At 43.8% G+C, this 19,591-nt stretch overlaps 1 protein-coding gene across 2 annotated transcripts in view; it reads right to left on the bottom strand.

Annotated features, from left to right (window-relative positions):
• Positions 1 to 18,829, bottom strand: part of LOC147192669 (uncharacterized) — a 164,036-nt gene extending 145,207 nt beyond the window's left edge. For both annotated transcript variants that reach the window (XM_086132493.1, XM_086132492.1), the window contains exons 1-3: positions 18,715 to 18,829; positions 7,057 to 7,159; positions 428 to 578 (exon numbers count right to left, since the gene is read on the bottom strand). In XM_086132493.1, coding sequence (XP_085988619.1) covers positions 428 to 578; positions 7,057 to 7,143 — 238 coding nt within the window. In that variant the 5' untranslated portion in view covers positions 7,144 to 7,159; positions 18,715 to 18,829. The remainder of the gene's footprint in view (positions 1 to 427; positions 579 to 7,056; positions 7,160 to 18,714) is intronic.
• Positions 18,830 to 19,591: the final 762 nt, after the last annotated feature.

The raw sequence follows: 19,591 nt of genomic DNA, 5'->3' as shown, positions 1-19,591 counted from the left end.
TCAAACATCATTTGTGTGTGTCTTTCGACACCTTCTCAACTTCATCACCGAAACGCACTCTCTCTGCCGGCGATGAAGTTGCAAAACAAACCGGAGCAACCGTGATTCCTGTCATACTGCATCTCGTTTTTGATTGATTTCTACATCGTGTCATGATAGCTTTCAACTGCTCCTCCCAACTCTGCCCAACAGTTGCATGCACATTGATCTTTGTCTTTCATCGGTCCAGTTCAGATCTCGGTCAAACATTTTTCTCGGCTGTTGGTAGGAGTTTTGGGTTGTATTTTAATTCCACGTTAGAGGTTTTCGTCAACTCTCAGCATGTACTTGTATGTGCGTAACTCAGAAGCTCTCAGCAACTTCCTCACCTGCTCCGGAGCCTTCATTAAAATGTGCGACGACTGACTACGCCCAGAAGAAGCCTTACCTACATCAAAGTCCCTCGCACATCTGTTCCGCTGGCTGACTCCGCCGTCGGACCAGCTGGACTCTGCGTCCGATCTTTCCCCTGCGTCCGCCCCCGAGGCTTCTTGGCGAGTTGAGAGCGAGTGTGGGCGTACCAGACGGCAACTTTGCATCTGTTTGGCGAGGGGAAAGAACTGTTTTGGACATGGAGCGTGACCGGTGCTGCTTTTTCATCCATTCGTTTTCTACATCGCTTAACCTGACTTGGGTCACGGGTGCGCTGGAACCTGCCCGGCTGACATGAGGCAGGGTCCATCCAAACAATTACGGGGCACATACAGACAAACAAGCATTCCGTTATTTTCCACACTTCAAAGAATGAATATTTGAACACAAACAGGGTGTCAACGCATAGAAACACAACAACATTCAAAGGCTTAATTAGCATATTACTGCCCCCAGTGGCCAAGTCACGCACACCAGCAGGAGTCGCAGTTATTTAAATATCAATAACTGTTTCATTGTTTAGATTGTCTTTAATGATGGTATCACAATAGGTTTTATGAAGTAAACATTATAGTGCTATTTTCCTTATTTTTAAAAAAAAAAAAAAAAAATAAAAAACATTCCAAAAAGTTTTGTCGCATTTTCCTGCAGAGGTTGGAACAGATTAATGGCAATTCCATTCATTTCAATGGGGGAATGATGATTTGATAAGCACCTGTGTTGAGTTAGGGTCATGATCACATAAGAAATTAAACCTACATCTCAATGTACCACTGCTCATGAGAACAGAAAAAAAAAAATCATTGTTGCGTAGGTATTTGAAAGAAACACTTGTCAAGGTAACATGATTATGTCACACTAGTTACTAGGTCACAATTGACTTTCAAGACTCATTTAATAGATGATACTTTCTTTGGGTCATGTAGCAGCTTGTTGCGCATCTAAATGCAAAACCAGTGCCAATCGCATATTTAATGCAGGTATTGACGAGGCTTCTGTCACTCTTTCTCACACACGCACGCAGCCGCACACAGCATAGCCTGACTGGCTAGCTTTTTGACATTTCTGGCATCTGATTGACATTTCTTTGGCATGTGCGTGTAAACACGGGTAAGTTTAGAAATGACATTTATTCACTCTCAGAGAGGAGCACTGGTTGGGAATACAAAGTGTGTGTGTGTGTGTGTGTGTGTTTGTGTTTACCACACAAACACTCTGCGTAGATCTCCATTTTGACCGTTATGGCCTGCTTTTAAAATAAATGACTACTTTATGCGTTTTAATATGAGCATTTTGGAGACATTGGGCCAAATGCAAAGCTTCAGGACCGTTTGGTTTAGTGCGTTTGGCACTTATTTGGAAGCAGCTCCGACGTGAAAGGGAATTGGGCTTAAATGATTTTGACGCTTCGATCGTCGCCGCGGGTCTGCTCGGGCAGACAGCTTTATGGCGAGATCTCTGCGGGCCTTTAATGCAGCGCATTAAGCTCACAGACACACACTCGCACACACACGGACTCCCAGAAATGGCTAAAATGTGTCGACAATGGCAAATCCATTAACTAATGTGACAGACCTCCGCTGTCTTATTAGGCATTGCTTCTTGATTTTTTTTTTGGGGTGGGGGGGTTGTACCTCGAAGATAGGCATCACTATCAAATGTCATGTTGGTGAATTAAACTGGCATCAAAGGCTGAATTTTCAAAAACTCATTACCGGAGATAATATTGGTATTTCATGTTTCATGGCAAGTCATCAAGCTTCACCGCAAAACTCGGCACAATGCAAAGACAAAAACTCAAATCCGTCGCGAATTAGCATCCTCCAATTGTAATGAAGTACAAGTTTGGGAGCCAGTCGATAGGTAGTCAGACAAAATCTCTACCAGTGGAAAAGGTCAAAAGGAGCCTTAAACCTGCTCACCAAATTTCAAGTCGCTAAGTGTAACAGACTTTGAGAGCTGAGTTTCCCCTCCCCCCCCCCCCCAAAACTAAGTCAATTTCCAGCTGAATATTTGACGATGGAAAAGCCCTGCGATGGCGGTTTATTTACTCCACAAAACCATTCCGACAGCGTACCAGATTAAATGTCCAAATGTGATTCTGAATTATTTGCGTGCTGATGACAAACAACTGACATTTCTTATAATCTTGCCTCCATCTCAGGCGAAACGCCAAGTATTCCGCGCCAGCGAAAAGCGGAGGAAGCAATCACTTCGGCTCCTCCACACGGTGACATTTACTCTCTAATTTCTCCATCTTTTACGACGATCATTCACTGACACTCTATTGCTCTTTTTCCGCGCCTTCCTTCTTGTAAATCCTCCCTCGGCCTCCATCTTTGTCTCCTGCAGCCATTGTGCCTGGAGAGCCATCAATCTTCCTCAATGAGTGCTAAGAAGTACCAAGGCCAAGGTAGATTACTACGAGCTCTCCTCACTCCAGCACATTGTCTCGAGACGAATAGAGTAGATCTACAGTAGGGTGCACATGCACCAATTATTTGGACATAAAGGAGTGAAAATACAGACGTGAAGTACATTCTGGCAGTTGCCTGCATTGAAAAAAAAAAAGCATAATGGCGGCAAAGTTGAGCCCTGACTCATTCCGATGCCTTCCGACACATAGAAATATCTCAACTAATTTTTTCCATTGCTGCCGAATCTGGATTCAAACCTGGTTTGGATATCACTGCTTCTCGGAACGTCTCACCCGAAGGAAGAATAACAGCCTCATTCAAAATGGCAGAAAAGTGTAAGAAGGTTGCCCCCCCCCCAACTTAAAAGGTGTGTGTATGTGTGCACGCATTGAAGCGAGAACCCTCACAAAAGGTTAAAAAAAAAAAAATTCAGGGCCGTGACCTCGCAGACCAAAGGGTTTTTTAACAAAGCGCCTCGCTACCCTCGGTGCTATAACGACTGTCTTTTACACACGCTCACTCGCGCACACTCCAAGGCTAACTGTGTCTTGCCAAACAGGAAAATATTGGGGAAAAAATGCCTCCTTCTATGTAAACTCATACAAATAACAACAAAATAAACACAATGCTGTATAAACCACCGCACACACAAACACACATGCGCACGCACACACACACACACACACACACACATGCTATATGTTTTATGTTGTCAGTGCAATTAAAGTTAAACTTCGAGCTGGAATCTTGACATATAACATAAGCACTGATAATTGGCTGCAAGGGAAACAAACTGATTTTTTAAAAAATGCATTAATACAAAAGTGCATCACATCTGGTGTGTCATCTCAAAGGGTTTTGTTAACATGAACCCGAATTATATGCGTGCGCTAATAGAATTCGATTTCTTTCCCGGTTGGCTGGGAGACATCACATTTGTCCATCCCTGTACAGTAAAAAAACGTATATATAAAAAAATAAGTATATGTCTACCCCGAAGAGGCTGCTGTAATAACTTCATGTAAATGTAAATTATTTATTTCAAGCTTTCCATAGAATGCGAATTGGATGTGCTGTCTGCATTGTGGAGGTCTTGGGCTTATTTACTTGCTCCGGTTGTCGTTGTGAAACAGACTTTGGACATTTGGGTTCATTTGAGGGTATGTGGAGACATTTGTGGACTAGGTGTGGACATTTGAGGACATGCAGGGACATTGGAGGTTCCCGCGCTGCTGCTCTAATTATACAGAACGGGGACCGATGGGAACGTTTAAGGATGTGCGAAGAGAATTGCTGACATTTGAGGACACCGTCCTTTTTTACTGCTTTTGAACGTTTTACTGGTCAATGTGAAAAGTGTAGACGCCAAATGGGGACATCTATGGACATATTTGGGGATATTTGAGGGCAATTGAGGACATTTGGGGATACCAAAGCCAGTTTGTCACCTGGCTTTTTCACTTTTCGTTCTGGAGTTGAGGGACCTTTGGACAATTAAGGATATGTGGGACCTTTTGAGCAGGTGAGGGAATTTGGGGTCGCCTCGTTAGCTTTTTCCCCAACTTCAACTGCAGTATGTGGAGTTTAACAGAGACGGGACGGCACTGGTGTGAAATTTGAACGGAGCTACCGAGAAGCTGAAAAAGTAGGAAATTGGAGGCGTCTACTTGAGGGAGTCGTTTATTTGTGTCATTATTAGCGTTGCGTCCCCTCGGTCTTCTAATGTCTCCTCTCACCCGCAGAACAGTGATGTCAGCCGCCTCATGGATATTCATACGCGCCATTAAAACTCGAGCGGGGGACGCTTGTGTTGCTTATTGTGCCAGGGAGAAAAAAAAAAAAAAACAAGAGTTGAGGGAGGGCGAGTGAGGAAGGAAAGCAGAGATCAGTGGGACGAGGTTTAAGGGGAGGAGAGATGGTGGGCGGGGTTGTACTGCTCCCCTGTGAAGCAGTGATGGAATTCCAAAGCCTGGTTACCATGGATGCCAAACAGCAACCCCCTTTCACGCAGATTTTCGGCAAAATAGCTTATCAGCATTTGCCTGTGCCTTTCACGTAGGGCCTACCAAAGCGGGATATTGCAAAAAATGCGGGGACATTTGTGGACAACAAGGTATTTGGGGACGTGAGGGACGTTCGGAAGCTTTTGGGGACATTTAAGACAGACATTTCAGGTCATTTGAGGATATTTACGGATGTACCAGGGCATTTGAGGTAATGAAAAAACATTTGGGAGAGCATGGGAGACGAAATGTGCGCACGTTAGAGTTTGAGGTTGCATCTGAGCCTACTCTAGGACATTTGGAGTCATATGACATTATTGAACAATATTAAGGGCATCTGAGCATGCAAAACAATGCAGGCGGATGCCAAAAGCCGTCCCACCGGTGGCCGTGTGTGTGTGTGCGTGTGGTGCTTTCAAAGGTCAAAGATTGTCCAGAGGAAACCGAAGCAGGGAGCGCTCAGGGGAATCAATATGCCGCTGTTCACAGGCCCAACGCCAAAGCCATTTCATGTTCCAACTTGGACGCTCGCTTTGGTACAAAACTTCAATTTCACAAGCGTATGAACTATCGATTTTGCAGGCGCACCTTCATTGTCCTCTGCCTGTTCCCCCCTCCGCGTCCCCCTCACCCCTCATCTCTCAGGAAAAGTTGTTTTCTGATTGGAATGTGGGGGAACGGAGCAGTCCTCACTTGCGAATTTTACATTTCGTCAGAGTCGAGCCAGAGCGCGAGAACACAAAGCTCCGCATTTTGCCGTCCAGTCAGAGGAGCCGCTCTGATGCACGTTACTAAGCCTCTTCTGAGCCGCATTGTCTAGTCGCTTAATTGTCGGTCAATCAGGATTATCCAAAACAATGCGTCGCCATTTTTCATGGGCCGAGGAAGAAACAAATACATTTTGTTGCAGAACGACAAAAAAAAAAAAAAGATGCCGATCGGAGAAATTTGTTGAAATTTGACACGAATAGCGCAGACGGCAGAAGCCGATCATTCATTCTCATCATCTTGGAGAAATTTTGGACCTGTGACTCAGTGACTAACACTACAAATGTGGCAACTCATTCCAGCTTGTGTCTTTGATCGCAGCTCAGTCTTGGCAGAGTTCTCATGCAAATATCATCAGGGTTTTTTTCATGAGTTTCGCAAAAAGGCGCATTTGCTTTTTTTTGGGGGGGGGGGGGTTAAAGTATGAACTCTGGAATGTACCATTTCATCATTCACTAAGAACAGATAGGGGAAAAAAATAACCAAAAAAATGTCAGTTCATGTTATAAGATCAAGCTTAATGGAAGTCTGGTGCTGTCAAATCTGTCACTTTTTAAAAGGGAATCAGGCACACGGATGCCACTTCTTTGTAATTAAAACCTGAAGACTCCATGGGTTCACTTTCTAACCGGTTCCCAAAATGTATGAGGTGAGTCCAAAAGCCCCTCACATTTCCCTGATGAATGACATCCCTCTCAAATGCCAAATCAGACCATATCGCTCCACTGTGACAGCGCTCCACTCGATAATCCTGCCATTAAGATGGACGGCCACTATACCCCCCCCCCCCCCCGTCTTAAATGGCAGATTCATATCAGTCCAATTGTGCGTGACCTTTGGGCTCACATTGAACTCGCATTCGGCCTGGCAGTTGAACGCACTGGTCCAAACTCTGAACGCGCCTCGGCTCCCCTTCCAGATTACTTGTGCTCTTAAAAGACTCACTTTCATCTGTGATTGCTCCTCCTCCGCCTCCTCGAGCATTATTGGTTCCCACAACGCGACAGAACTCTTTTAGTAGTCACACACACACACACACACACACACACACACACACACATGCTGTGGTACAAAGAAAAAAAAAACATTTCGGCATCCATAACTGAAAGAGCCCATTAGCGCCCACCGGTCCGGTTCCATCTCTCATTTCCCACAATATAGCTGCATTTGGTTGGCTCAGGCAGGGACATTGGGGGAATATCATACAACCTAAAACAGTACATCTTTTTTTTTCCCCATGTCAACTCTTATCAAGACATTTAAAAGCCACTGAAAGGCAAAGCGGCAAGTGCTATTCTATACAGAAACAACGACGACATTTTAGCGCTAACGTGATTGGGAAGTGAGTAGCTGGGCTGGTCGGTCGTTAAGTTTGCTCAGTGGGCTGTCTGGTTGATCGTGAGGGAAATAAGCCGCGTTATCCAGTTTGTTATTTCCTTTTGGAATGGGACCGTTACCTTGCCATCCAGTTTGAGAAGTTGGTCGATTGGTTGGTAGGTCAGTAGGTCACTAGGTTGGTTGGTTGACCCATCCTGGTGCTCCATCCCCTGCCCTTTTGCCCTGGAAGAGAAAAATAGCACTTCTACTCAAGCCAAATTTTTTCCCCTTCATTTATCAATATTCACCATCCATCCATCCATCCATTTTCTGAACCACTTAATAAATAAATACATACATACATCCCTCTCTGTCCTAAATTCCCTCCTGAGCGTTTTTAATAGCTGACATGCTTTTGTTTGAGTTCTTGTGAGACTTGTGCCCCACGCTGACCCACGGTGCAAACAAGCCCCCCCCCACCCCCACCCCAGTCTTGGCCCTCTGTCTTCCTCCTCCACTCTGGGTGATGTGAGCGGCATGTCAAACCAGTTCAGGGTGTGCCCCGCCTACTGCCCGAAGGCAGCTGGGAGAGGCTCCAGCACCCCCTGCGACCGTTGTGAGGAGAAGCGGATCAGAAAATGGTTGGATGGATGTTTATACCTCATACTGTACAGTATCTTGGCCAAAACTCTGTACTCTGTCGGTAAAGCCAGCTTTATGCAAGGAGATATCGTCATGGCAACATTTTCTTCAACAATTGCGTTTTACAAATCATGACTATTTTTCATGGGGACTGATCATTGCGTTTTGTAAAGGTACAAATGGTTACCTTGGCGTCCAGCAATTATCCCTTTCTTTCACTGTATCGGTTTATTTGCGACAGTGACCCTTGTGCCCGGTCGACTGGAGTGGAGCTCACGAGCGGCGGGAAAAAGTCAGCAGGTTATTGCCACAAATTTGGAGGTTTGACTGGCGACAGCTTTACGATGCCCGAGTGGCCTCCACGACTCGCCGCCTGTCACATTCTATTAGCTCGCTCCACTTCCATTGGCTCGTCTCCTATTCCCCGGCGGCTTCACCGGGAGCCTCCTCCCGTAAATAAAGCAAATGGCCGCATCGTGTAGTAAATGAAGACTGGGGACCATGTGGGCACGCGGGCGCTTGTGTGTAAAAAAACATTGCTCCGGATAATTTAACCTACAGGAGCGAGACGAATGCGCCCGGCTTGGCTCGTCCTTCATCAGCCGCCAAGTTTAAGTTTGACTTATGCAATGACGTCTGTGTAAACGCTTCGATGTAAATGCTTCAACACACACAGACAGACGCACACACACAGCCACTTTGCCAAAGAAAAGGTTGCGTCTTTCTGCAGTTGCCAAGAGGCGGCAGAAGAAAAGGCCATCAGTCTAATTACTGTTTTCAACATCTGTTCCCTTCTTCTTAAGTGCAGGTGGTCCTCTCACATCCACACAACCGAGAGTCGAAAGGTTACAGGGGGTTGGTTTCCTCATCACTTTTTTTTATTAAAGTCATCAATTTAAAAAAAAGTATTTCGCTTGAGATTTATCGCAGGCCAGTGAATGTGGTGTGCAGGGAGAGGTTGTGTTTGAAACTGGTTGGTCAGATAGCAGGTGGTTGGTAAGTGTATTTCGAGCTAGGTAGGTAGCTAATCGGACAGTTGGTAGATGGGCTTGTTTAGCTTGTTAAGTAGCTAAGCAGCTAGCTAGCTAGGTAGGTAGGCAGGCAAGCAAGCTTGGGGAATAACAGAATACAGTACCGGCGTTACATATTCAAAATCCAAAAAATGTAATTGTAGTCCATTATAGTTTCAGGAAAAAAAATCTGATTACAGGTATGTATTAAAAATGGGGGTTATTTCACAGGATTACAATTTCCACATGTATAGAGAGATGCTGCTTTTTTAACAAGCGGATAAATTATCCCAAGTGTCGTGTCGCTTAATGGGCCGCCTGCCTCCACTCTTACGCCTGTTGTAAGCAAACGATCTATTGCTAAGAAGAGGCAAAGTAATTGTCTACGATGTGTCCTCCAAATGCGAGCAGTTTAAAAGCATCGTGAAGGAAAGGATGAGGTGGTGGCCAGTATTCACTATTGAGAACGTACATACAGAAGGACTGACTTAACTTTTCCAAATAAAGGGTTGAGCTAGCGGAGCAGTATCATGCTAGTTGCTCGCCCGCTATACCACTAACGTGAGTCCCACCTTCTGGACAAATCCCCTGCCAATTTACGATTTAAAGTGGAAGTCGTGTTAAAATTGTATTGACAATAATATGTTCTATATGCCCCAATTAGTCCAAGGACGGTAATCTGACCAATATTGCATTTGCGGAATATGAATTAAGCAGCAAAATCCACCCATTTTTATCCATCTTAGGGGGGCGGCCATTTCACCTCTTGCTGTCGACTGAAAAGGACATCACAGTTGCTCGGAGTTCAGACCCACTGTAATTTTCACGATAACGCTACAGGACTGGAAGGGAACACCAGCACGCAGCATGACTAATTTTCAATTAAAAGACTGGGAGTCTTGGGTCTTGGCAGTGCCTTTGTTCTACCGAATTAACATTGTACTTGTTGCGTATTATTTCTCAGGTAATCGGCTTGAGAGTGAGATTGTTTGCCTGACGGTCACTTCCACGAGGAGATGAGCGCACAGCTGTTGGTTCCAATCACACATTGTTCCCTGGAATTAACTCCATCAACCTTTGTTTGCTGCGTGTGTGTGTGCGCGCATGGCCATAAATGTCACTTGCTGATTTGCATTTGAGCTCCCTCCGCTTTCTTGCAAATTAAAGTCGATGGCCAGAAGAGCAAAGTGAGCAATAGCGCCATCAGTAGCATTCTTAAAACTTACATCGAGTGACAACTAGAGTGGGCCAACTCCATTTTTGTCATTTTACGTTGAGTGCCGATATGATTTTTTTTTTGGGGGGGGGGGGGGGGGATTTTGTATTTTCAGGATGATGTGTTTTGAGGATGTGGTGTGTTTTTCACAGTTCTCACACTTGGAAAAGCTGATTTGTTGTGAAGGAAAAATGTTAACTCTGGTAGACAAGAGACAGGAGGAGCACTTTGAGAATAAATGGCAGATACAATTTCAGTAAAATATTCATGCAAGGAAACAAGGAAATTCCAACACGGCTTTGGAACAAGTGTCTGCCTCTTTCTAATTAGGTGAGATTACACATGAATGGGCAATTATAATTTGCCACAAGGAAACTGCCCCCCACCCCAACTACAGATGTCTTGCATTGTCTTACAGCAAAGTGATAACACAATTTCAGAGAAAGAGAGAGAGGGAAAAAAACTACTACAGTACTGTACTACTTTCATATCCTGCCACAAAAAATATACAGATGTGGTCATTCTCATGATGGGAACGATGTGGCATGTTTTTGAAGTCCTGCCGCTTCGAAAAGCTGACTAATTATTTTTTTGGAAGAAATATAACAATTAGTCAGTATTTATTCATGTATTTATTTTGTTAGCTAGTTTGCTTTGGGGGTTTTTCAATTTGTTTGGCAATGATGCTAGCCATGAGATAAACTCAGTCCAGTACGGGTACTATGAGTAGCTCTCAGGGCTCCCTTTAGTGATAGGTAAAACAATGCCTGCCCAAGTTCAGTTCAGTTGTATTTAACATTAAAGTGTTAGTGTGCTACTATTTTAACGGAGGTCAATCTGGTGTTACTTGTAAAGATAGCGTCGAAGTTTTGAGGACCACTGCTGCGGTTCTCCCATGAGCTCAACAAGACAACACAAGGCACAGTACCACCTGCAGGAGGCGTAAGAAAAACAGTGGGCCTTGGAATGAAACCATCATCATCAAGTGTCGAAGAAGAAGAGGTGTGCTTTTTTTTTTTTTTTTTTTTTAAATGCGGTGCCAGCATCTTAATTGGGCTGCGAGGAGAAGGCAGGTTTGTTTGTTTATTTGTGCGGCAGATGTGAGTCGGCATCAAGTCGCCGCATGTGGGACGCTGCCCATGTCGGCTGTCTTGGCAAATTCCACCAGAGAAGAAGGCTAATGTGATTTCCACCCCACCTCCTCCGCGCCCCCCTTTTGAAGATCGAGATCATCCGACGAGAACAAAAACACTTGGGGGATGAAGCGAGCCTTGACTGTGATGTTCATCCAAAAGTTGCCCTTGTGGGATCTTTCATTTAAGGCGAACGGGGGGGGGGGGGGGGGGGGGAGAAAAAAGGCAGAGGAGGAAATCTGGCAGCTGAAGAAAGGAAGGAGCTTGTTGTGACACCTGGATTGTTTTCATCCGCGCCGCCTTTCATCTGTGCGCACAACAATATTCACGAGATGGACATTTTTTCCTCCCATTAAACGCACGTATTGCCTCATATTGTCTTCATTTGGCCACGGTCGACAAGCGCCGGGTCGTTTGGGAAGCCGTTCCATGCTTGGCTCATCACTCCAATGCAATTATCAAGAAATAAATAAGCATGTGGGGCTCTACCCAGAGAGCAAACACAGAAAGTTTAATGAAAGCTGCAAAGTCCCACTCACCCTCCCACGCGCGCACTCACATTAATACTGCCGCCTTGCACGTGACTGAGCTGATCTCCAAAGTTCGGCTTTTTTCGTATTCTTGCATTTTTGTGTTTATTTAAATATGTATACATGTTTAAATGAACGAATATTTCAGATTGTCTGAATTGAATTGAATTTTGTAGACAAATTCACATCGCACGCATGCATGAAAGGAATCACACAGGTGTTCGCCAAAGTTGTGTTTTAATTGAAAGACAAAAATTATTTTAAATATTTAATTAAAATTTTAAATTTATAGTTGTATCATGAATGTTTAAAATATTTTAGTTTTAATTTTAATTTGTATTTTAAACTTTATATTTGGTCATTTGGCTTATTTATTATAGATGGTCCAGTTTGTCATTTTTGTTTGATTTGCTTGATTTGTTATTTCCTATTTTATTGGGATTATTGTATTATGTTTTGAGGGATCTGGTTACTTTATGTTCCTTTTTTTTTTTAGACGAGAGAGCAAAGCGCAAAGAGTCACAATTCAGGACCAATATTTTTGTTTTAAAAGATGCAGCGTCTGCCTTTTGCAGTGACAATGCGACCAATTTTGGGTTGTCGCATCATGGCTGTTTCATGATATTAAAGCAAAATATTGCAACCATGTTTTATTGAAGTGACTCGCTCTGTATTGTTTAGAATGCCGCCCGCTGCGTGGAAGCATGTCACCTGCAGCGGGCAAATGACGCGGCCCTGGGTGCGGTGGTGTTTTTAATTAGCCGCAGCCCTTGGAAAGGCTGATGAGGGACTATTGAATTTGCACTTCAATTAGAGTTCTTATCAAGTGTAGATTACACAAGGCTCACACTCAATTACTACACTGGCTGCACCATGGCGGTGGGGGTGTCTGGAGGGGTGCAGGGTGAGTGGATGCAGCCGGGGAAGGTGGTGACTGAAGGCATGACAGCGAACATTTGTTAATCGGTATAATCACCGAGTCAACCGGAGCAAAGTACACTAAACAATGCTGCTTTGAGATACGAGTTGAATTTGTTTGTCCGAAAACTCATTCTAACATTCCAGCCCCCCTCTCCCTGACAAAAACAACCGAAAAAAATGTTTTTTTATTTTTTAAAAAAAGGAGCACTTGATAATATGCATCGAAAACATAATTAAATGTCCATCAATTTACAACATTTTTGCTTCAGTCCAATGGACATTGTGTTGCTCCTACTGATGTACATACATGCCTTAACCACCTGTGGGCAGTATAATGCAAGCATGAATGTACTGTACATGGAGCTGATCAAAACCCTTGAGCTGAAAATATTTGTGGTTCTTTGAATTTCAGTTATTTTGATCTTTTTGAAAGTACAGTATTCAAATGTTTCCATTTAATTATTTTTCAAATGAATTAATTTAGTACTTAATTTTACTTCTTCAGTCTGTAATCATTCTTTACTTATTTTTTGTACTTTTTTCCATTTTCTTTTTTGTTTTTTACTTGTTAACTGTTTTTAAGTAGTATTTGTCAATGCGGCGTATATTTTGTTGTTGTTTTTTTTTATTCAAGCACTTGGCATTCATTGTTTTGTTCTGCATTTATTTACATTTTCTTATTCACTTATCGGATCTTTTTTTTTTTTTTAATTCATCAGTGCTTTCCTTGTGACATTTACGGAGGACACATGAGCACTCCAACAAGGACACGGGACAGCTTGCTGCTAATTCGCACCGTCTGATGCGCGTGTGTTATTGAGCCTCCTCCAGAGCGCAAAAGAGAAACGCATCATTCAGAAGAAGAAGAAGAAGAAAAAGAAGGAAAAAAACAACAATATAAATTCTCTGATGGATTACTGTGGCGATGACTGAACGTGGAGTGGATTTGTCTGCAAGGCGCCGATAAAAGGACGGCTCAGCTCATTCGGCGGGCCAAGGACTTTGGAGTCGAGGCGCCACCAAGATGGCGGAATGTGAATGAGGTTTTTTTTGGGGGGGGGGCGAATTATCACAAATTGTGGCCAAGGGTTGTCATTAATTTACTCAACGGCACATTAGGTGGCGTTTCATTTCTCGGTTTCCGAATTATTGTGAGAAATGATCACGGTGATCAGCGTCTACACATCAATGAATAAAAAAAAAAATTATGAAACATCACACATAATTTTTAAATTCGTCGATGCGTTGAAGTAAGCTTCCATAAAGAAAAATAATGCAACGTTTTCCTTTTTGACTGTGCACGTTTAGATCACCTCCTCTTTCCTACCTCTCCTCCTGCTCCTCTCACTTCGTATTTGTACTGTCAACAAAGAACGTTCAAGCCTCTCACAGGACCCAAAGGGCATCGCTCTCTTCCCACCGCTCTCACATAATCACTTCAGACCTGCCAGTTTAGACCGACATTTCCCCTGGGAGCCGAGCTGCAGGCCAAGGAGAAGAAGAAGAAACGTAGTTAATGGAACCGGTGTCGTCACTTACATGTTGGTGAGGATCTGGGTAAAGAAATTGTTTTCAACGTTTGGATGACATCATTGGAAGCATTCCACCCCCAAGAATCACAATTCTACTGCCCATTCATGCTAGCAAAAGCTTTGCTCTTCTCCACACCTTCCATTTTTTTTGCGTCATTTCTGCCCCACCCATTTTGGAACACACTATGGCTAGTTAATCATGTTGCAAAAGTCAACGGCTGCAGATTTGCTCTTAGTAAGCCGGTAATTTGTTACGTGCAAAGTAGCATAAGCTTGCCAGGAGCGCTTTTTTCTTTTTTTTCTTTTTTTTTTTACTGTGTGCTGGCGGCAGAGAAAAAGAAAAAGAATATATCTTAATCAACAAGGAAGCGACGCCAACTTTGGCCCGCTGTCAAAGTTTGAACCCATTTTGACTGACTTGGGGAAGCCGATGCAGCCTCCAGCACGATTCCGGCGGGGGACATTTGCATAGTAAAGGCTGGTGTTTGAGCTCAAGGGTTCTCACTGCTGTCTAATTACACTCAAAGTGTGTGAAATACACACAACGGTGCACAATGGCGCAGTAGTACACAAATGGGATACCTACAAGGTTTAACATGTGTCGTTTATGTTTGTGAACTATATACCCTTAAACAAGATTCTTTTATTCACTTTTGACGGGTTTAACAGGGCAGGATTGATCACGGCCTTTCAAAAAGACTAAAAGAAAACAATTTAGAATACGTTTCAACACGGAAGCGGTTATCGGCGTCGATACTTCTCAGCTATTAGCCCGCAGAGCTGAAAATGCAAAACCGTATGTCACCGGAATGGCACTGCTGTTCGACAGAACCACCGCACCTTCAATGAATCCCCTATCTTGTAAATGTTTTCATACATTGGGCGCACTGCATTATAAGACGCAATCTACAATGCATCCACTAGATGGAGCTACGCTCAAGGAAACACCAACTGAACAATCAGATGTCAGTAAAACTTAAGGCGCGCTGTGAGCTTTTCAGAAAATGGAAGGCTTTTAGGTGCGGAAAATACGGCATTTGTTTCCTTGATGAGAAAGAACGCGGCACATTTGACAGCGGGCAAACAAAGTGGTCCATATGTCAAACTGTAGCGAGGCAGACAGACTGAGGCTGTCTTGTCTTTCAAGGCGAGGTTGTGCTTGGCTGGTGAAATACGAGCAGTCCAGGCAGAGACAAGGACACGTGGGGGCAAAACATGGCCGCAAGCGGACGCTCTTATTTGTCATTTCGCTTCATCTGCGCCTGGCCGCTGTAAACATCTTTCAATAAAACGAGCGGTCGCAGGCGCGGTTATCCGTCCTCTCCTGACGCGGGCGGGACGCGGCGACCCCGGCGCCACAGGTCCTAGCATTTTTCTTCAATCCCGCCGCTCATTAGGGAAGCCGAGCTTTTAAAAAGCGCACAAAAACAAGCTCCGCTGCGGCCATTAAAATGGCACACCGACTTTTTAATTAAGTCTCCTAACATGATGGAGGCCAGCGAAGTCGTTCCCATCTCATTTAGTGTGGATTTGAAGCCTTTACCGGGCCCGCTCGCACCATTAAAGCACCACAAGAGTAACACCTCACATCTCACCAGAGTCACGCATCATCATCCGTTGGCATTGTGCTCTTTTGTCCCATCGTGACAAAGAACCAGGACGCACTTCCCGAGCTTGACTTTGTGGCAAATTACGACAGAAAAGAATACGGCACTACTGACCTAAAATGTAGGTCAGGAAGAGAAATCGCTCCCATTTTCCAATTAACTCAAAAGGCAACGAGCTGAATCTCATCTGTTTCTTCACTTTTTGCTCTTGGCGGAGTAAAATTTGAGAAAAGGGTCCGACTGAGCCAGAGCGTCAATAACCGGAAGTGGTCTCACTACGGATTGCTTATGCCCACTGGATTGATTTTAAGACGCATTAAATTGTCTGTTAGTTCACTCTTTAGGACTTCAAAAGCCATCAAGTGGTTCAAAGCAGAAATCCAATCCAGTCTACTGGGCACGTGTGAACAGTGTAAAAAGCACATTCAATCCCTTTTTTTTTCTTTAAAAAATTGATTTAGATTCACTTCAACAATTATCAATGCACTTATGTAGGGTCTTTATACTTCAGGGGAGCTTCGTGAGGCCAATTCCTCAAACCCTGCTCCAATCTGGCTAAATCTGCTCCAATCTGGTTTCAGAATCCTCAAATCGGATCTCATGATACTTCCCCCTAAATCTGCATGACAGAGACTCTAAATTTTCATTCCACTCCTGGCCAAAGGCCTCTTGAAGCATCCTTGCGGGGGACCCTCTTGGTTGAGAGTATCACACTTTGGGTCCCTTTGGCTCAGCCTGGCTCACCGCTCATCACTTCTTAAATGTCCCCTTCCATCACAATATTCCATTCTGCCTTCCATCTGTTTATTTATCTCGCTTCCTCTTTTCTGCCACAGAGGGGGGTTGCCGTTGCCAGCCATGCTGGCCTTCTCATGGATTTACATATGCAAATGAGAACCAACGTGCCTGCTCAATCCGCAATTAAGGCAACAGCTGACAATCAAACGTCGGCCCGCATTACCAGACCTACGAGAGCTTTTTTTTTTCCTCGTTTGGGTTAACTGTATGTGGCTGAAGTGGAGAAGCGTGGTCCTGGAGCGAACCATTTGTCTTTGATGAGCCAAGCGAGTGACTTACTTTTTATGCGTTAAAGAACTTATTAACAATTGATTAACATACTCTACAAAGGAGCGGGCCTCCGTTAATAAGCCGCAAATATCAGAAGCCGAAACCAACATTAACATTTTATATCAGGGAAGGGTGAAGAATGGCCCACGCACCGTTGACGTCATCTAGAGTCCTGTAAAAGTAGCTGCATTCATTTAGCCATTGTTTTCTAAAATTGGGTCATTATATTAAAAACATTTTTTTTTTACTCATGCATCCCTCTTAATCTTGTGTGAATTGATTTATTGCTCATTGTAAAAAAAAAAGGACAAGATGAGCGATTGGGAAAATAAAAATGATTGCAGACACATTTCAGAGATTTGAATTAATTCATGAATAATTCAATGAACGAATAATGCCAATTTAAAAATGAGCATGAATGATCTCATTGTTAAAATAAACAATTTCATGTATTGTACATATTTTAGGCGGCCCGGTAGTCCAGTGGTTAGCACGTCGGCTTCACAGTGCAGAGGTACCGGGTTCGATTCCAGCTCCGGCCTCCCTGTGTGGAGTTTGCATGTTCTCCCCGGGCCTGCGTGGGTTTTCTCCGGGTGCTCCGGTTTCCTCCCACATTCCAAAAACATGCATAGCAGGCTGATTGGACGCTCTAAATTGTCCCTAGGTGTGAGTGTGGGCGTGGATGGTTGTTCGTCTCTGTGTGCCCTGCGATTGGCTGGCAACTGATTCAGGGTGTCCCCCGCCTACTGCCCGGAGACGGCTGGGATAGGCTCCAGCACCCCCCGCGACCCTAGTGAGGATCAAGCGGTTCGGAAGATGGATGGATGGATGGATGTACATATTTTAATAAAGTACGCTGTTCATCAAAACATGATGCACAAGAGTCTGTTTTAACTGAAAATGTATTTCAATGTTTTAAAAACATCCATTCGGGTCGGTTTGTTTTGGGGGTTTTTTGCTTAGCAACAGCATTTTTCATTTGAGATTTTTCTTTTTAAATGGATCAATGGGGACACAGAATTATGCCATTAAAACGTGCATCAAAGCACTGCCGTTTTGCCCGTTTTTCTTTTTTTTTTTTTGCCTGACAAATTTTGATGTCAGAAAACATACTTTGAAAAAAGGTCTCAACCTCAACTCTTTTCAAACGATTGATTTAGCATTTGTTTTAGCCCCCCCCCCAATTTTTATTTAATGTTTTGTCACAACATGGCACTTTCATGCATAAAAACGCATGTGTGGACGTTTTTCAAGCTGTCTGTTTCACCCAAGCGATGACTTACTTTTTATGCATTAAAGAGAGCTTATTAACAATCAAAGCACTGGGAAACCATTTACAAACTCTACAAAGAAGTGGGCCGTCTTTTCATAAGCTGCAGAGGTCAGAGGCTATGACCGACATCGAGATTCTATACCATCAAACGAGGAGTTAACGACATGCAGGCCCGTTTTTTTTTTTTTGTTTTTTTTTTTGTGCCAGGAGCTCTCACTTTTACGGGTGCCAAGCCGATGTGTAATTAGCATTCCCTCTGAGTCACCTGTCAAGTCCACAAATCATTTGGAATTCAGTCCCGGATTCGTCTCCAAATGTCCGCATCGGGGACCTTGCCTTGGGGAGGTTCGAGGACCACCGCTGAAGGGATGCTTGGGGGGGAGGTGGGGAGCAAGGGGGGGTGAAACCTAGTTGCCTGCCTTCAAATTTCATCCCAGTTTGTTTAAATGCACTAAATTATGTGTGATGAGCTAAACTTTGGCTAACCCTTTCTTGGACACTTGGGAGCACAAACACACACACACACAATATTCTATCCTCACACTGCTTCCTTAACGCTGGTTTCCTCTTCACAGACTTAAGTTATCAAACAACATCGTGCCTGAAGTGCTGAGAGTGGAGCATTGTTGGTTGTTATTCAGCAACAACAACAAAAAATGCTAATCCAAACGTTTTAAAAGAGCGGTTGGCGTTGCCTTTGCAGACGACGCTGTGATGTTTTTGGAGTCAGAGGACGTCCTTGAGGTTGAGGAAAAAAAGTGACGTTGACTTTGTTTGTCCAGGTTTTAAAAAAACAAACAAAAAACAGGCATTTAAAGGATTTTGGGGGTTGTGCTACATGGAAATTATAGACAGAATGGATTTACCTTGGTGATGAAAACCAACTGAACAATAGTGTTTCCAGATATTTGCATCCAAGAATGAAGTCTTTACGGTGCTCCTGGTCTTGCGTGACAGCTGCGAAATCTTGACATCAACCTGGAACAACGTAGACATGAATCCTTTGGTCATGAGTCTTCTTCACACCAGCTGCCATGATTTGTGGTATTTGATTCCACCCTTTGGCGCCACCCTGTTCGGTTGCAAAGTAAATCTGGAGCAGATTTCTGTTTAAACGGCACAAATTCACAAACACTGGACCCGCTCCTCACGTGAATCAAAAACAGTGAAAACTAGTGACCCAGCAGAAATTGGTTTCTTTACCTGATGAAAGTATACTTAAATCAATACAATTAATAGATTAAGAAACTGTAAGCCAAGTGAGCAAGAAGCAAACCAGAGTGAGACCACTTCTGAAGCCGATGGGATCCCTTTTAAAAACTACAAATCGGTCATTAAGTGGACGACAACTATGACTCAATAGAAAACTATCTCATTCTCTTTAAGGTGAAACGGCCCTCTATCAAGAGCATGAAAGCAAACCGGAGTGAGACCAGTTTCAGACCTGTTGACTGCCAGTCAGTCTGTTGGTTATATCCGCACTAATTGCGAGTTTGTGTAAATGACTCTCCCTTCGTCTCAATGAGCTTTCTTGGTCTCGGCGCTGACGCCGCTGCTGATGAGCTTCAACCTCCACGTGTCTCATTGTATCAATCGGTGCAACCTATTCCCACCTCATCCATAAACATGAGCTCTCTATCTGGTTGCTATTGATTGTGCTGCATGTGTAACCACATCGAAAACTGTGAAAATCAAGTTACCAAGGTTTAAATCAACAGGCTGTCTGGGTAAACTAAAGAGGTG

This window comes from Hippocampus guttulatus, chromosome 16 (assembly GCF_054856545.1).
Source record: "Hippocampus guttulatus isolate MCC_2025c chromosome 16, RoL_Hgut_1.0, whole genome shotgun sequence".
Classification (NCBI taxonomy): domain Eukaryota; kingdom Metazoa; phylum Chordata; class Actinopteri; order Syngnathiformes; family Syngnathidae; genus Hippocampus; species Hippocampus guttulatus.
The sequence above is the reverse complement of the archived record's forward strand: the minus strand, read 5'-3'. Positions and strand labels throughout refer to the sequence as shown.